The sequence below is a fragment of the Neomonachus schauinslandi genome, chromosome 15 (assembly GCF_002201575.2).
Source record: "Neomonachus schauinslandi chromosome 15, ASM220157v2, whole genome shotgun sequence".
Taxonomy (NCBI): Eukaryota; Metazoa; Chordata; class Mammalia; order Carnivora; family Phocidae; genus Neomonachus; species Neomonachus schauinslandi.
The window spans coordinates 35,248,458-35,266,706 of NC_058417.1; the positions used below are offsets into that span (position 1 = coordinate 35,248,458).

The 18,249-nt window shown below is 44.7% G+C and overlaps 1 protein-coding gene across 7 annotated transcripts in view; it reads right to left on the minus strand.

The window, feature by feature from the left end:
• Positions 1 to 3,466: 3,466 nt before the first annotated feature.
• Positions 3,467 to 18,249, minus strand: part of KAT7 (lysine acetyltransferase 7) — a 31,052-nt gene continuing 16,269 nt past the window's right edge. For all 7 annotated transcript variants that reach the window (XM_021704588.1, XM_021704586.1, XM_044921908.1 and 4 more), the window contains 8 exons: positions 15,318 to 15,428; positions 13,241 to 13,432; positions 10,685 to 10,774; positions 10,325 to 10,465; positions 9,156 to 9,249; positions 6,845 to 6,991; positions 5,915 to 6,021; positions 3,467 to 5,130 (listed from right to left, as the gene is read on the minus strand). In XM_021704588.1, coding sequence (XP_021560263.1) covers positions 5,029 to 5,130; positions 5,915 to 6,021; positions 6,845 to 6,991; positions 9,156 to 9,249; positions 10,325 to 10,465; positions 10,685 to 10,774; positions 13,241 to 13,432; positions 15,318 to 15,428 — 984 coding nt within the window. In that variant the 3' untranslated portion in view covers positions 3,467 to 5,028. The remainder of the gene's footprint in view (positions 5,131 to 5,914; positions 6,022 to 6,844; positions 6,992 to 9,155; positions 9,250 to 10,324; positions 10,466 to 10,684; positions 10,775 to 13,240; positions 13,433 to 15,317; positions 15,429 to 18,249) is intronic.

Consider the following 18,249-nt stretch of genomic DNA (forward strand, 5'->3'; position numbering starts at 1 on the left):
GATGATCTACCACACCAGGTTTGTGTGTATGTGAGACAAGAGTGTAGGTTTCTAATGACTTCGGAATAAATACACAGTGAGCTGTTCCCAGAAACGAGCACCCGGTTAAGAAAGAGCAGTTTCTTGGAAAGAACAGGACTTGTCAAGGAAAAAGGTGTTTATAGCTCACGGAGAACATCTGGGAGGAACTACGGAGCTGATGTTGCGCAACAGGCAGGTTATTTTCTCCACTCCTGTGCACAAATAAACGAGCCCCCCAGCCCCCAAGTGGTGGCAGCATGACCCGCGTGGACAGGGATTGCACAAGACAGAAGAGACGAACGAGCATCTGGGACATTTGTCACCACCGGGCAGTCCTTTGTTTCCTTCTTGGTGACATGCATTGGCATTTTGTTGGAAGACGCCACAAAGGAAGTGGGCAATTATAGTGCTCCCAGCAGCAGGAAACAGTCTGGAAGACGAGGTCATATTAGTCTGTAGCAGAAAGTTCTGGGGCAAAAACCCATGGGTCTAGTACTAGCATTCCAGGATCCCAGCGAAGAGCAAAAGAAAGTTTTTAGAATTCCTAGCACACAGCACATATTTAGCAAAGGAGTTTTCACTTTATTCTAATAACGTGCAGAACCCTGGGCCACATTTTGTATATACCTGCACTTGTGAGGCATGGGAGGAAACAGCGCCACAGCGAGCCAGGCCTGCTCCCTTGGTGGTCACTGCTTCACTCAATGGGACCTGTTATTTGAGCCTGCACATGCCAGCCAGTTTAGGGCCTTGGGGTGAGTGAAGGCAGAGTTAATACCTGCTCAAGGAGGCTTTCTGTTTCAAACCAAGGTTTCTTTCCTTCTCTTAAAGACTTTATGTATTCACTTGAGAATGGGGGGGGGGGGGGGGCGCCCACACGCAGGGAGCCCCGCGCAGGACCTGATCATGGGACTCCGGGATCGTGACCTGAGCCAAAGGCAGCCACTTAATCAACTGAGCCACCCAGGTGCCCCAAACCAAGGTTTCTTATTTGACCCCAGTCTAGGAATGGACTTCCAAGGTCCAATTTCCTGAACTGTAGACAAATTTGCATCATGTGCGTTCAAGAAGATCCAATTCTAGGATTCATCTCATAAGGTCAGAAGAGAAAAAAGGTAGAAAGGATCACTGCTGAGAGCTACACTGCTTGATCCTGGCACGGCTCACACAAACCCTGCTTCTGGAATGCCATTTGGCTTAGCAATTGCTCTTCAGACAAAGGCAGGCAGGTTTAGAATTACGCTTGAAGTCACTAATATACCTCTAAGATGTGTTGTGTTCCATTCCATTCTGTATTCCAGAAGGAATGTGTACTGAAAGCAAGCTGTGGTCTTTTCTACTGGCCTTTCACATGTAGCCCCAACCTCGACCTGAACCAACTGCCTTCACATCAACTCCATTCGAGGTCATTCTTAAGCCAAGGCAGGCAATCTGCCCAGAACTGGAGGACAAAACAAAGCTAAGTCAAGTGTCCTCTTACCCCGTAAAGGGTAAACCATATTGTCACCAATCACTTGACTCACTACTCCCCCTTGTGAGAAACGGGAACAGACACAGCATCAGAGGGCTCCTGACAGCTTTAGGAATGGGTTTGGAATCAGAAAATCAGGGCTGGGGCTCCATAACCCAGAGGCAAGACCTCTAAGCCCCCAACTTTCCAATGAGAAAGAGGCAGAGAATACCCACCTTACAGAGGTGTGGTGAGGAGGGAAACCAGTCAAGGGACAGTGCTTACTGAACAGCTTATTCCTAAATCAGCAGCAGTGTCAGATTGGGGAACAGTTGCTGCTTGCTGGGTCTCTGGTCCCCCAAATGCTACTTACAGGATCAATTAAAATCCCTTCTTTCATCTGAAAGCTTCCACCAGTTCCATTATTTTTCTTGTTATGGAAGCCACTAGAAGCATGGGGGCCTGTGGCCAAAGCCAGGCAACCTAACTAAAAAGGAAAGGATGATTAATCATTACGGAACTAAAAAAGTAGAGAAAGCAAATGGTAGAGGGGAGGGTGGAAGTTCTCAAGTTGGAGAGACCAAAATGAGTTCTCTGCTCTCATTGCTGTCACCTTAGGCTCCCGGTCTCCTCCTGCCAAACCAGTGTGAATGTCTCCTGCACTGGGGCTGATGTGGGGGTCAGAGGAGGCAGGAGGAAGGCACCCGGCGGCGCCAAGCATATAGGAAGCAACCAGCACGTCAGGGCTCCCTTCGTCCTCCAGATAGAGTGGGCGCTTCTTCTTAAAGGGTTTCGGGAGCTGGACCCAGGAACAGTTCTGCACTTGCTCTGCTAAGGAAGGAGCCCAACAGCGGACTTGCTCTCATGCAGCTAGAGTCGGAGGGGACAGTTTTATACAAAGTTGCTAAAGAAGTAAATTCTGTTTCCATACCTGTGAGGTATTTAAACCAGAGAAATCCTTTTATTTTTTGGTAAGGCAAGTTGGGTGGCCATCAGGAGTCTTGGGGGCCCGACAGTGCACAAAACTTCAAGTGCCCTGACCCCTCAGCATCTACTCGCATGGTTCATTATCATCTACCCTTGTATTTTCAGAATGTGAGGGAGCAGAATTTCCCTTCATTACAAATATCTAGAATGGGGAGATTTGGGTATATATCAAATAGTGTAAAAAGGGTCTTTCTGTAACCTCAAGCTTCTCTCCAACCCAGTCTCCACCCCCACTAAGTGGCACACAGGACTCTAACCTTACAAAGGAGAACCCCTAGTTTATCCACCAGGATAGGTTCTCAACCCTACTATGCTGAGCAAAACCACCCCAGCAAATACAACTTCCAGCATCCAAGTAAGTGCCGGCCCGTGTGCCTGCACTGGATAAATGCTGCAGGACAAGGCAGCTTCCAGAAATCCTCTCAAGCTGGGAGAATCCATGACTGGGGGGCGGGGGGACAATGTTCACTATTGGCAAATGAACTTGGGAGACGAGGAGGGATAAACCTGTCCCCACCCCATCCCAAGTATCCATTGTACCCCATCTATCCTAACTTCATGCCGGTGCCCTTGCCCTTGAAATCACAGGAAAATGAGCTTAAGAATGAGTAGCACTGAGGCGCAAGGCTGGCTTGGTTGGAGGAGCATGCAACTCTTGATCTTGGGGTTGAGTTAGGGTCCCACATTGGGCATACAGCTTTAAAAAAAAAAAAAAAGGAGTAATATTGACTTGTCATCACTATGCATACCCATTAGCGGCAACCAAGTGAGGCAGAGAATTCTTCCCACCAACTAGACAAGTTCAGAGTAATCACTCCCTCTATAGATAGCCTGCATCAAAGGAAAGAAAAAAAATCCCACAGCCACAAACCACATCCCTCAACAGTCACCTCACTGCTGGGGAAAATAACCGCCCAGTGTGCTCACTATTAATGGCAGGTGGGCTGCGCCCTTCGCAGACTTAAAGAAGAGCCCCTGCGTGAAACAGGCTTGAGCAGAGAACATGCTTTATTGAGGAGTAGATATAGAACAGCACATTCTACCACATGTGGGGAAGGGTTAGCTTCGGTAAAAGACCTTTACCCCTTAAGAAAACCCCCAGTGAAGCTGCTTTTGGATAAACGTTAACAGTGACACTGAAACTGGTGGGGGGCTGCCACTGACATGCTGAAAAGGGGCTCCCCCCAACCCACAGTGAGTATAAGTAGTGTACAGAGAGGACAAGAGAAAGGCACAAATGACCAGAGTTGGGACCGTGGGGAGGGCTCCACGCGAAGACAGCAGTGTTGGAGACCAAGTCGGGAAGGGGAGCACATGTCCTACATCCAAAGCTGCCCCAAGATAGCGGGTTATAATGGGCCGGAGAGAAATTAGAGGGAGCGGCTCTTCCTTTGCTTGAAACCAAAAATAGGAGAGCAGAGAACGGGGCAGGGGGAGGGGGGGGTGTCAAATCGCAAAAAGGAAACGGAGTTCTTGGAAGGGCAGGAGCACTTCAGTCCCGGAAGGGAGGGTGAGGCACTGTAGAAGCAAACGCTGGGAGGCGGTGGGGGGGGGGCGGCACTCTGCCTTGTTGAGTCATGGGCTGAGAGATGTGCAATCATTTCCTACTTCTCTGAGGTGGTTCAGGCAAAAATCAATGCAACTGAGGCAGAGAAGTAAAGGTGGGCCAGATCAGAGCAACAGGTACCGGGGAAAAGGGCTCTGCAGTCTTACGAACTGGTTAGCATGCAGCATGAAAGGGAGCACCGGACATTGTTTGGCCCCCGCAAACGTAAAAAGGGGCAGGGGGTCACAAGAGAGGAAAACACTTAGGGCTGGGCACTTTCTGGTGAGGCAAAAAGGACTCGTTTCCTTCCACCAACACGCTGCCCACTGGTGAACTCAAATCAAAGTACAGAATCACCACCTGTCAATTCTCTCCATTTCATTCAGATAAATTATGTGCAGTTACCAAGACGAGTCCCTGGGAGAGTGTTAAAAAATACTGGTCTCTCCTCAGCTTGACACTGATCAAAAACCAGTCTTTCAATAAAAATGGCGGAAAAACTCAAAGTGAAATAAAATCCAAAGGGAATGGACCCCTCCCAGTACACACAGTCAGAAATGTTACCTCTTCCCTGCTCTTCCAAAAAAACACATGTAAGGAGTAACCGGAAAGGTCCTGGTGGTGGCAAACCATGGTTTGGAAGTCTGGTGACCGGGCAGCAAGAAGCACTAGTACAAAGTTTAGAAGACACAACACAACCTCATGGGGCTAGAGGACATGAGGAGAACCAGTGACTGGACAGGTACAGTACCAAACAGAACACCTTGGGTCAGTGCTACAAGGGATCTGCTCTCAAGTCTAACAGAGATCCCATCCGGGCAACCTCACTGAGGCCGAAACAACAGTTCCTCAGAACCAGCGTCTGCAGTGAACATGAGGGTCGGAGCCAGGACAGTCCTGAGGGGGATGGCCTTCCCAAAGGATACTGTACTTGCCAATCACAAGAGCAACAGAAATGACAGACAGATCCCTAGGGTACGGATTCCTACTGCTGGGGTTCGCTGGCTCAGAGTAACAGGTCACTTTAAGTGCCCTTGGGAGGGGTCCATTTTAAACAGCTTGGATCCATGGTTTTATTGGAGTTGGATCTTTTGGCCTCTTTGGCTATCCACTCGTCAATCAGGTCCTGCGGGAGAACAATAGGAAAAATGACTCTATATTCAACGAAAATGTCTTTATTAATATACTAATGGTAATAATACACCAAAGGCATAAAAGACTATCTTTTGATTTAGAAAATGTTTTCCTAGAGAAACCATTTCCAACTGTCCTCAGGAAGAACTAAAATCATTCTTCAACATTCACCTTCCCTTATACGTGAGTCAACTAAAACAAATTAAAAGTGGGCATGAGTTGAGATGCCATTTGTTTAAAGAATTTAAAAGCACTTGCATGAGGGGCACCCGGGAAGCTTGGTAGGTTGGGCATCCGACTCTTGGTTTCGGCTCAGGTGGTGATCTCAGGGTTGTGAGATCAAACCCAGCATCAGGCACCATGCTCAGATATATATATAAATATCTTTTTTTTTTTTTCCAAAGTGCACTTCCACAAAGTTACTTTTAAATATCTTTAAAAAAGAAAACAAGTGCACAAGCCCTGGAGTTTATGAGGATTCTGCTCCAATCTAAGAAAATCATCAGAAGTGCTGTGTGACACAAAGCTGCTTAACTGAGCTCCTTTGCTTGTGTCATCCAAATCTGAGACAGGAGCTTACTAAAAGCTTCAGATAAGGACAAGATAAGCCTAACAGGCATCACTGCACGCTTTAAAAAAAAAAAGGTACATGCAGGCAAACTGCCTTAAGGAGAGAAGGCAGCTTTTTCGGGTATTAAGGCCCCATTTTGCTCTGCTAGGCCTCAAGAGACATTTAGCACTAAGCCAGCAGCTGACAAAAACTTCAAAAACTTTACCTGTCTCTTTAAAACTAGGTGTTTTCCTTTCCAGTACTTGAGCATCTGAAGGGCTTGCAGAGTGCTGACAATGTCCACAGGATTCACAGCTGTCTCCTGGCTAATTTCTGAAATAGAAGCGCTACTGAGAACCAGGCCAAAGTGCAGACCCCCACCAAGCCAAGCCCCCCACCTTGCTTAGAGGAAACCCAGATGGTTGAAATCTGATACTTAACCCAACCTGTTCAGAGAAAGCTTATGAAGCATTTATTTGACCAGTCCTAATAACTACAAAAGAGAAATACTACAGCAAGAAATCACTCTGACCTGTATAGAAATCAAGGTCAAAGACAGACCTGACTAATTCTTCTACCCTTACATAAATATACAGGCATGTCTTATCAGCTCCTATGTTTGCCAAAAGACTTGGAAAAAAAATATTCACGTTTTTCCTCCTTCTTGACTTTCATTAAGAATTAAAGTGTTAGGGATGCCTGGGTGGCTCAGTCATTAAGCATCTGCCTTCCACTCAGGTCATGATCCCAGGGTCCTGGGATCGAGCCCCGCATTAGGCTCCCTGCTCAGTGGGAAGCCTGCTTCTCCCTCTCCCACTCCCCCTGCTTGTGTTCCCTCTCTCGCTGTCTCTGTCAAATAAATAAAATCTTAAAAAAAAAAAAAAAGAATTAAAGTGTTAACCACCCCAGGTTTGTAAAACCAAAATCATATAGCCATTCCCAAAGGGCCAAACACTCTGGAATCCTTAGGCACTTTCCGGAGGGTCTCTGCAGTGGCCCGCATCCAGTGGGCCTTCTGTTCTCATATTCAGATGAAGCACGGAAGGGATATTCTCTTTGCAGGTTACCAAGCATAGCAGGGCCAAGTAGAAAAGCTGGAATGTTCAGTGGCATTAACACCTTGGGTACCAACTATCCTAAAGAGCCAAAAACCAACCTTTGATAGAAATCTCTTTGCCTTGGAAATTATGCAGGTAACGGAGAAGCACTTCTTTCCAGTAACTGCGATAGCTTATGAGCCCCAGGTCGGAGAGGGGACGTTCCGGGGAACCGACTTTTTCTTCCACTTTGGAAAGTAAGTAACCTACCGAGGAACAAAATGCAGGCACTATTTTATCCTAATCACAAACACCACTGTGTCAACATGGAAGGCTTGAGGACAGGCTGCTTCACAGTACCAACTAGGGGTCGGACATTCAATACGGGGCGGCTGCTGTACAGCATGCTGCCTTGGGATAAGCCAAAGGGGAAGAATGGGGTGTTTGCACTTAGTTGTACCAGACGTTAAGAAAACTCTGGAAGGTTTCACAAGACAGAAACTTTAATAACAATGGTAATCTGTAGGTGTGTGCTGGGAACAGAGATGGGAAGCCATTTCATTATGTCACTTTTTATATTTTTTGAGATTTTTCGATTTTAAGAATAGGTTATCTCAGTACTGAATCTCCTGAAGCCTCTGGTTCTAACATCTCAACGACTAACGTTAAATATTATGGGGATGCAGTCCACAAAATCCACATTCCGCAAAACGCTAGTGGAAAACTAACATGCTTTCAACAAATAAATAGGAAAGAAATACAGGAAAGAGATGGGAGTGGGAACTTTCAGATTAAAAGTGATTTACAAGCCACATCGATCAATCCCAATGTATCAATTCTATTTGGAACTAAGTAAAATAATTACATGTGTGTTTTCTTTAAAAGGAACAAAAATCACAAAATCAGGGAAATTTGAATACTATAACTTAGGGTTATTAAGGAATTTGGGGAGGTTTGGATTTTTTATAATGTGAAATAGAGCTTATCTTTTAGAGATGTGAAAGTAATTGAGGTTGAGAATGGAGGTAAAACAAGATTGGCCATGAAACGCTAATCATACGTTACAAGGTCTTTTATTATCCAACTATTCTACACTTGTATGTATGTTTAGAAATCTACATAAAATCAAGTTTATAAAATAGGTGTCACCTGTTCCAAGATATAGGGCCCCCTCCTCCATGGATTATGCCTCTTCCTGATTTCATCACTTCCCACAGCTGGGAAGTGATGGGCTAGAAGGCTAACTCTAAGAATTGTAATTCTGACTAAAATCTCATAGGACAGTGAACACTGAACAAAATACAGTTGATTCTCACCACTTACAGGAGTTACATTCTACAAAGTCACAGCAAGCACTAAATTAGCAAACACTGAACCACTGCTCCTAGAGGAAACAGGGTTAGGTTTCTGTAAGCCTCTGGTCATATTTTCATCAACCCATCGTTATGGTCACCTTGTTCTATGTGTTTCTGTTTAATAATGCCTTTTTAAATACACATTGTTGACTCATTAGCATCGAACTCCCGGCCAACAGCACAATCACCTATGCCTAAATGAAGCCTAATACGGGTATTTTCTCTGTAAGACACACCCCACAGCCTTTGTAGATGGCATTTCGGCGCTACACCTAGGGGCCATTTAAAATCAGCAACAAGGGTGCCTGGGTGGCTCAGTCAGTTGTCTGCCTTCAGCTCAGTGGGATCCAGGCTGGCGTCGAGCTCCCTGCTCAGTGGGGAGCCTACTTCTTCTCCTTCTCCCTCTTTCTCCTCCCGCTCCCCCCCCGCCCGTCCTGCTCATGCTGTTTCTCAAATAAAATCCTTAAAAATAATAAAATCAGCAACAAAATGCACAAAAATATGAAAAGCACGGCACTAAGAGACTGCAAAAAAACATGTGTTTACACTGAGAGCCGAAACACGGCACCTGCTTGTTTGACCAGAGCGGAGAAAATGTGGTGACTTCCTTCTTGCTGCTGTGTGCATGTCCACAACTGACTGCAAAAGTGACAAGAGTATTGATTTGGGGATTACAAATAAATTCGAGGAGGCAAATTCCCAAATACAGAATACACTACTAAAGAAGCCCAAAGCCTCTATCAGGTATAGGGATTGCCACTAGAAAAGTCCTTACAAAACTGCCAATCCCAAATCCAGGAATAGATTTGAAGCCTTATGCATGTATGTGCTGTTCCTAAGTCTCAAATGGGGATAATCCTCATGAGCTTTCTTTCCTATCCTCTATTTCCCCCACTATCAGGTAGCAACTGAGTCCTGTATTCACGGAAGATTCCAGGTAACACCCGGCTGACCAAGGACCTTCAGATTCTGTCCACATAGCCGTTCACCTGCTGCACGCCGGGAACTACAGAGACCCAACCGTTCCTGTCGCCCCTGCAGCTCGCGGAGCCCAGGCCGGAGCAGTCCCACTTACTGAAATCGATGAGCATCTTGCCATAGCCCTGTCTCATGTACTGAGGCATGGTGAGGATACACGACACGTTGTAGTTGAGGAATGAATTCTTTTCCTAAAGTCAAGAGCAAAACAGATGACAGCACGTCAGGAGGGTTTGGAACCCGAGGTGTCAGCAGTCCCACGAACGCAAAAGAAGGCTGCTGGCAAACGGTCTGGTTAAGCAGTCCCAGGGAGTGGCTGTCACGCTCACAGCTGGTCCGTGCACACCGTTTCCTACGATGGCCGAAGCCAGCCATGCCAGGCTCTCCCTAGCTCAGAGACCAGTCTCATTTTAAGAGGGCTAACTGAGTTCCTTCTAGTCACAGAGCAGGGCAAGGTCTGACTGCTGAGTCGGTCAGGGCAACCCTCTGTAAATGTAATCTTTCAAAAGGGGGCTGCCTACTGGAAAAGAGGGATCCCCGACAGTAAGCCCCCAGTCTGGAAGGGAGCCAACAATCAAATCACATACTGTACGGTTCCCTTTACACAAAACGCTCAGGACAGGCACACTTACAGAGATGGGGCTGACAGTGGTGGAGGGGAAATGGGCAGTGTTGCTCCGGGGGTGCTTGCTGGGGTAGGGAGAATGGAGCGGAGGGCCTGCGTGATTACTGCACTACACTCTGACCGTACAAAACCGCTGAGTCATGCGCTTTAAATGAGTCTAGTGTGTGGCATGTGAATTAGATTTCAATAAAGTTCCTAATAAGAAGTCAGAAGCAAAACCTGGCCTTCAGCCTTCAAAGGCACAGTGGCCTTATCACAGAATGAGCCCAGCTAGAAAACCAGGCGAAAGGAATATATTCCTGGTTTTAGGCTAATAACAGAGGGCAAAGCTAGGAGCGTTGGCTCGACTACAAAATGTGGGCTTCAGGGTTAGCAGGCAGAGCCTTGGACAGTAATTAATAGGTAGCTCTAACCCACAAGTCCAGAAGTGAATAAACCAGAAGCTTTTAATAAAGAATTGCAAACTTTCATTAAACAATCTTTGATACATGGATTTTTGCGACCCTCCTCCCCAACCCTTAAGGGAAGGGCTGTCATTGCCCAGGGTACAGCCTCTTCCTATCAGTGATCCGGGTCCCCAAATGCCAACATCAATCACCCTGCTGGGGCAGGCAGCTTCTTAATCTCCAGATCCTGCTGACCTTGGAAAAATATCCAATCAGGTGACAGCCGGTGTTGTCCGCTTCTGTCATAACATAAAACAGGAAGGGTTCCACATCATAATATAACGTCTTATGGTCCAGAAAAAGCTTGGCCAACAGGCACAGATTTTGGCAGTAGATCTGGAAGCAGAGACAGAATTCATGCATGGGCCAGTGATTCTTAAATTTATCAGATAAAGGCCTAAAATTAAAGATCATATCATCATTGTTGATGAGGCAGCAAGTGTGCTTTGGTCCACAGCAGAGTCCTATCTTCTTTACAAAGGGGAGATGGAGACAGAATAAATTGCTTCCAAGACCTGCAAATATACACCCTCCACCACCACACCTCCTTCTTACCTTGTTTTTCTTGCCATCCACTTCAAACACAGAGATGGAGCCTTTACGATAGATCTCATCGCCAGGTGGGTGTTTCCACACACATTTAGCCTGCAAGAGAATGGAATTTGTATCAGGGAAACAAACCTTCCCCAACAAGACTGCTGCTCAAAAGGAAAAATGAATCACAGGTCAAATTTAGTTAGTGGAGATGACAGACAGCTGGACACACTTGAGAATGTACGGCAAGAGTTGTTTTTTTGTTTTTTGTTTTTTTTTTTTTTAGTAAAACAATTAACGGCTTCTAAAATCATAATCTAAAACAAATAGTAATGTGTTTATGGTATTTTTATAGCAGTTTAGGACAAGTTTTCTAGATCATACTCTGGCCCTGTTTCAACCCAGGCGATTAAAATCATCTACTACGTAAAAGCCAGATAAATAAAAAACACCCTCGATTCTAAAACGCCCTGTGCCAACAGGAAATTCTTAAGCAGCTTATTTCCAGCAGCTTAGAGTTGCTAAGGAAAGGTAGGAATACTTGATGTTCACCTTCACCCGTAAACTTTGTTACCACATAACCATTAGTCTTTTCTTCAGATTAGAAAACAGGCCCGTGACAATAAAGACTAACCCCTACCAAAGCGTTCCCTTTGTTATATAAGGAAGATGAGCAAGTCCTTCTGTGGCTTAAAAAAAAGGCAAGGCAGCCTGGTTCAGAAGCAAGAAACTGCAGGGGTAGGTGGGCATCTGGCCACAAGGAGGCACAAAGAACCCCTTTCCTCACCCTCAGTTGCTAAAGGATTTAATGCAGTCAGTCAGCCATTGCTGGAAATACGTGAATTCTTACAAGGTTTTATGTAAATACATTAAATAGTATCATTTAGGAAGCAGATGTATATGGAACATTTTCTACTAAGTTTTATTGTGACTTTTGGTCAACTCAAGAATCACACCCCAATTGTCACATGTAAATCCAAATACTAACTGGAATTGCTTCAAGAAAGCTCCACCCCTAGGCTTATTCCTATATCCACCCGTTTATTCATGCTGGCTCTTTCCAACAATAACCCAACTAATACAACAATTGTTTAGAAACAAGCCCAACTGTTGGCCGAATGGCCAAAGGTGGCCCATTTCAGCGACTACTCATGAAGCAATGGGAATCAGAAGTGTAGACGAAAACACAGGTTTTCATTTCCTGAAAATCAGTTTTTGCACCTCCCGTAATGCAGATCCTCAAATATTCAAAACATTTACTTGACCCTCAGATTTATTCAAACCGTTTATTTTCCCCGCCTACTATTGTGTCTTGCCCTTTCGGGCTATTTTATTGGTTAATGCCACTAAATAACCAGAAACAAAAAGGAAGAAGTAAAACCTAAACGGTAAGCAGTTCACATCAGTAAAAATACCAGCCTTACTTTCACACAGGAAAACCGGATTTTAGTTTATTTCCATGGTCCACAACCACGGAGACCAGTCCTCTGCTACCCTCACCCCTGTGGCCTAACGGCCCCACCAGTCCTTCATCCCTCAGTCGCTCTCCCCCCGAGTCAAGCCGAGTGTGCAGGAGTCTGGAGGGCTGAATTCACAGGGGCGGTTCTGGGCCTCAACGCTACAAGAGTATGGGTTCCAGAGATGAGAACACAAAATGCAGTTACTCCCCAACCCAACTGGGGACAAGAGTAGAAAGATAGGAACTCTGGGAAAGCCTGGGCCGTAGATGTTCAGCATACAGAAAACCTGGTAAATAAAGGTGGCAGGGGATGGAAGGAGGGACACCCTAAAAGGTCTTAGAGCCAAATTACGCTGGGATGACAGAAACAGGAAAAGGAAGGTGTCCTGCCCAAAAAGCTCCTTCCTCTCTTCCCCATCCCTGCTCCTAGAAATTCCCTTATTTAAGACAAGTTTTTCATTCTTCAGCTAGGAAATGAAAAATGACTGAAAGCTACAAAATACCTAGTGAGCATATTTATGAACAATAAAATGAGTGTCACATCTTTCTTCCTATTTGAATAGGAAGGACAATGTTCAGGAACCAGAAAGCACTAAACTTGGGAGAAGGCACCAAAGCACCCATTTTGTTAATTTCATAAGTTGTCTCCTTTAAATACACATTCATTCAACACACATTTACTGGGCACTTCCTGCCCTCGCTGGTTGCTAAGGATACAAAGTGAGTCACATTGTCCTTGCCCTGTCTAATGAAGTCAATCTAATGAAGTCTACTTGCTTTTATCTAGTTTGGGACACATAAAAACTGTGGGCAGAGATAACTGTTAGCCCAAGGAGAAATGGCAAAGAGCAGGCAGCAAGAAAAAAGACAAGTCAATGTGTGTGACAGGATGTGGTTATGGGACATCAGCTGCTTTGGGTGCCACATGGCACCAGCCAGGCCACAGGCTGAATCCTCCCCACCCTGAAATGTGGCTTTCCATTTCCAATGCCTTTGTGCCATTACTATGGACCACTGAGAGAGGAAGGCTTAGAGATGAAGGTCATCCAGGTAGAGGTCAACAACTAGAGCTCCTCTGGCTCATCACCATCATGATCAGAGAACCCCAGACAGCTTACCATGTGTCGGCGGAGTATCGTTTGGCTCTTCATGTACTTTAAACAGAATTCGCACATGTAGAGACGTCCCAGGCGTGCATATTCTTCGGGATAGGGAGAATGGTACCAAGTATCAAGCTCATAACGACCAAAAGCAATTGTTTTAATCATGTTGCTCCCCTCTGTGATTTGGCCTTGCAGCCTTAACTTCTCCTGTTGTAGAGAAGAAATCAGAAAGAGGATTACAATCAATCATCTTTGTTTTTAAAAAGCCTCTAGTATGCTTGTTTGCATGCCACCATGCTAGGCTAGGAGAAAAAATAGAATTGCCTTCTAACTCATGAGAAACTTGCCCTAAAGAGGGGTACCTACCTGGACACAGATAGTCAAGATGGCTTCTAGAAAACTCACGATCTACACTGCCTGGAAACACAGGTCTCAACAGACTGTGGCTTTTCTCTGCTCCCTACCATGCTGTGTGGGCCTCGTCTCTAGAACCTCAGAACAAGTCCTTGGTAAAATTTTGTTTTTAATCAGCCTACACCAAACTTCTTTTTTTTTAAAAAGATTTTATTTATTCATTTGACAGAGAGAGACATAGCGAGAGAGTGAACACAAGCAGGGGGAGTGGGAGAGGGAGAAGCAGGCTCCCCTCGGAGCAGGGAGCCCGATGCAGGGCTGGATCCCAGGACCCTGGGATCATGACCTGAGCCGAAGGCAGACGCTTAATGACTGAGCCACCCAGGCGCCCCACCAAACTGTTTTATAAAGGCAATCTATCACAAATACAAATGCCCCACCCTTACAAAACATTCCAAAACCAAACAGAAAAGATTATCTAGAATGTGCTTTACTACTTCTAAAACTGTATGGATCTGTGTGACATAAATCCACAAGTATATGGGGCCATCCTCTCAACGCACGTCCCTGAAAAAATATTTTTGAAACATGGACAATGCTTTAATACTGTAATCTAAACTCCAGATAAAGTAGAAAGTATTTTTGGATATCAATCTCTACTCAGTGGCTAGGAGCTGACTACAGGAAGAAATTTTTTTTTTAAGGTTTTATTTATTTATTTGAGAGAGAGAGAGAGCACAAGAGGCGGTGGGGTCAGAGGGAGAAGCAGACTCCCCACCAAGCAGGGAGCCCGACGCAGAACTCAATCCCGGAACCCCAGGATCATGACCCGAGCCGAAGGCAGTAGCTTAACACAACTGAGCCACCCAGGCGCCCTACAGGAAGAATTTTTAAGCCTAACCAGGTGGAGAGCTGTGATAGGAAATGCTCTGCTCCAGAGCAGGAGAAAGCAGCTACCAAACCCTGCCTCCTCCAAGTTTCCAACAAGTCGAGGATTTGTGAATGAAGTATTTGATATAATTTAAAAAAAAAAAAAAGGGTAAAGAGGATAATCACTCTACAAGCTAAATTTCCCTCAACACATTTAATCTGTTAAATCAGAGGTACCACAATTTTTTTAAAGCAACCTTGTTGAAAATTCTGCCTAGGGTACGAAAACTAAGTGAGACTAACCGTAAATAAAAACCAGAAAACCAGCTTCATAGATAAAACGTGGCTGGTCAAATATTAATTTCCTTTATAAAACAACCAACCACAGCCTTTTCCATTATTCTTCTTCACTGTTCTCTTAATTCTTTTAGAGCTAGACTGGAGGGCTGAGGAAACCCTGCAAAGGCTAGTTCCTGGGCGGGGGGGGGGGGGGGGGGGGTGTTATGAGAACAAGAGAGGCTTAGCCACCAATCTAGAGGCTCTCAGAATTGCAAATTGCCCAACTGAGACCAAGGGGCACCTACTGTCTAAACCGGCCTCAACACTCCCACCAAACAGGTCCTTCTGGGAGGTGAGGTGGAGAGGGAAAAACGGTCAGGGCAAAGGAAGGGAGGAGGGGAAATTAATTTTAAATATGAATGGGAAGTAGGATCATCCTGAAAAGGATAGCTGGGGGAGGGGAAAGAGATTCATGCAGCAAAGGACCAAAGGACATTTATTTCCCATCAACTGATTGCTGATCACTTTTCTTGGCAGTTGTACAAGCCCTTCACAAGTGGTCCACAAGCTTGAAGGTTTTAATACTCACCAAATCCTCTGAAGCCCGGGCTTGTGCTCTTCGGAAAAGATCCAAGTCATACTCGCTAGTCAGGTTTTCCAAGAGAGGTTCCCGAGTGTTCCCATAGGTCTGTCTATGTTCCTAGGAAAATAACCAGAGCGTGATTCTTTCTGCTTCTAAGAACTTCATCTATTTCATTTCAGTCAATGCCAACCAGAGGGCCAAGCACAACTAGAAGCTATTTATTTAGTGCCTACTGTATGCCAGGCATTATACTAGGCACTGGGGACTGAGCATAAGACACACTATTACCAGGTTAATGCCAAAAACAACCATTATCCACCCTAGTGAATCTGGAAAGAAAATGCTCCTACACCTTCAAAAGGGAGTTTCATTCTTCTCTCTCTAAATGAGCACCTCGAGGGTCAGAATTCTATGCCTCCATTTCTTCATCTGAAAATGTGCATGACAACACAAATAAATAAAATATAACAAACCCAAAGGCACTACAAATTCCTAGAATCTTGAGACCTGGAAGGAACCTTGGTGGATACTCCCATATTTCAAAGCAAAGCAAAACAAATAGCACAAAATCTCTGAGACTTAGAGTCTGAGATTTTAGACTGAAAGGAAAAGCTGCAACAAAGAAGGGGTATCTGCACTAAGTGGTCCTTGCTAAATTCTATCCCTGCAGTCGCTGGGCCCAAGACACTGTCCGCCCAAGGCCTGAAAGTCTCGCCTGAGATCTCCAGCCCCAGTGCATGGGAAACACAGGCTGGCCCCTTTAAAAACCACTGTACTAAATATTAAGCAAGAAGAAAGAGACAATACTCATAGAAAATCAGCAGCATAAAAATAAGCCAGTTCTCAATAAGTATTAAATCTCACCATGGCAGTCATGACAAGTACCCTGGCACCGGAAAGAAAGGCCACAAGGGAAACTTCCCTTTTTAAACCTCTGATTCTAGCCCTTCCCACTCCGTCCTAGACTCCACCTCCCACCCATAGAATAGAAGATAATGGTTGTTAAGTGGAGTGGATGGCTCATCCCAGGGAGAACATTATAGAATTCACATATATATTAGCATATGAAAAAACTATTCACCAATACCTTGACCCCTATTACAATTTCTTCAGGTTCCTCTGGGCCCATCTGACCGGTATCTTTTGCATTTGGACTCTGTCATCTAAGATTCAGATTCTAAATATTATGTTATTTCTTCTAGTTTCATAAGCATTTTTTTAAGCTTAAAAAAAATATCCTATCCAGCATTTTTAACAGCAAAGTTGGATCCAAATAACCTAGCTCAAATTTTGGAAAGCAGATGTTTATAAACTAAATTTCAGCAGCTTTTACTTCAGACATTCTTTCTACCCCCATATGATTTCTGGGCAAATTACTTCTCAAAACCTGTTTTCTTATCTATGAAATAGGTAATACACCATCCATCACAAAGAGTTGTCATAAAGACGATGGGAACAACATAACCATGCCTAGTGCCTAAGCACATAAACACTCAATAAATGCTATTATCATGTTACTCATTCCACGTCTACCCAGTTTGTAGATAAAAACACTGAACAAGGCAGAGGGAAGCATACAACTTTGCACCTGACAGCCCACTACCAGAACCCTCCCCTCTACTAACCCCACAGTCTGGTGTAGGAATTCAGCTACAAATTCGCCCACTACCGTTTCCTGCTGGCCCATATCCATCTCATTCATAAGATTATCATTTTCAGGGGCACCTGGGTGGCTCAGTCGTTAAGCATCTGCCTTCGGCTCAGGTCAGGATCCCAGGTCATGATCCCAAGGTCCTGGGATCGAGCCCCACATCGGGCTCCCTGCTCCGTGGGAAGCCTGTTTCTCCCTCTCCCACTCCCCCGCTTGTGTTCCTGCTCTATCTCTCTCTCTGTCAAATAAATAAATAAAATCTTTAAAATAAAAAAAATTTTTAAAAAAAGATTATCATTTTCAAGGCAGTGAGGATGACCAAAAAAGTAAATACATGGTTTGGCATATTTTTGCCTTAATGAAGCTGTGCTAAGTATCCACAAGCCATACATTAAATAACCTAATGCCTAAATAAGCCAATATTCCAACTCTATGAAAAAATAAAAATACACATCAGACAAAGACCGAGAGGGCGCCTGGGTGACTCAGTCGTTAAGCGTCTGCCTTCAGCCCGGGTCATGATCCCAGGGTGCTGGAATCGAGCCCCGCATCAGGCTCCCTGCTCAGCGGGAAGCCTGCTTCTCCCTCTCCCACTTCCCCTGCTTGTGTTCCCTCTCTCGCTGTGTCTCCCGCTATCAAATAAATATTAAAAAAAAAAAGAAAGAAAGAAAAAGACCGAAGACCGAGAGATCGCATAGCAAAACACGCACTGGGAGGAGGGGGTTCCTATCTCAGAGGGTGATTTTTATTGGAATTTTTCTTCTCTAATATTTTCGGTATTTTCAATAGGAAGCATTTAACACATTTATAAATATCAGTCACATGTACTTATAAATCATGCTTACAATAAATCTTAAGTTAAATTTTATGCAAAAAATTTTTTGAAGAATTTTTTATGAAATGAGGAAATTATAGTTCATGTTATTTCAGTGAAAACACAGAATCCAAAGCTGTACTTACAGTAAAATCCAAATTACATAAATAAGGCATTATGTAAAAGGCTAAGAAGAAATATCCCCAAATGCTAACATGGCTACTTTTCAGGTAGTAGGATTGATGTTTATTTCTGTATACTTTTCTTATGTGTTCTGTATTTCCTACTACAAATGTGCATTACTTTTGGGGCACCTGGGTGGCTTAGTCAGTTAAGCATCTGACTTTGGCTCAGGTCCTGGGAGAGAGCCCAGCATCATTGGGCTCCCTGCTCAGCGGTGGGGATGAGGGGGGGTGGTCTGCTTCTCCCTCTCCCACTCCCCTAGCTCATGCTCTCTCTCAAATAAAATCTTG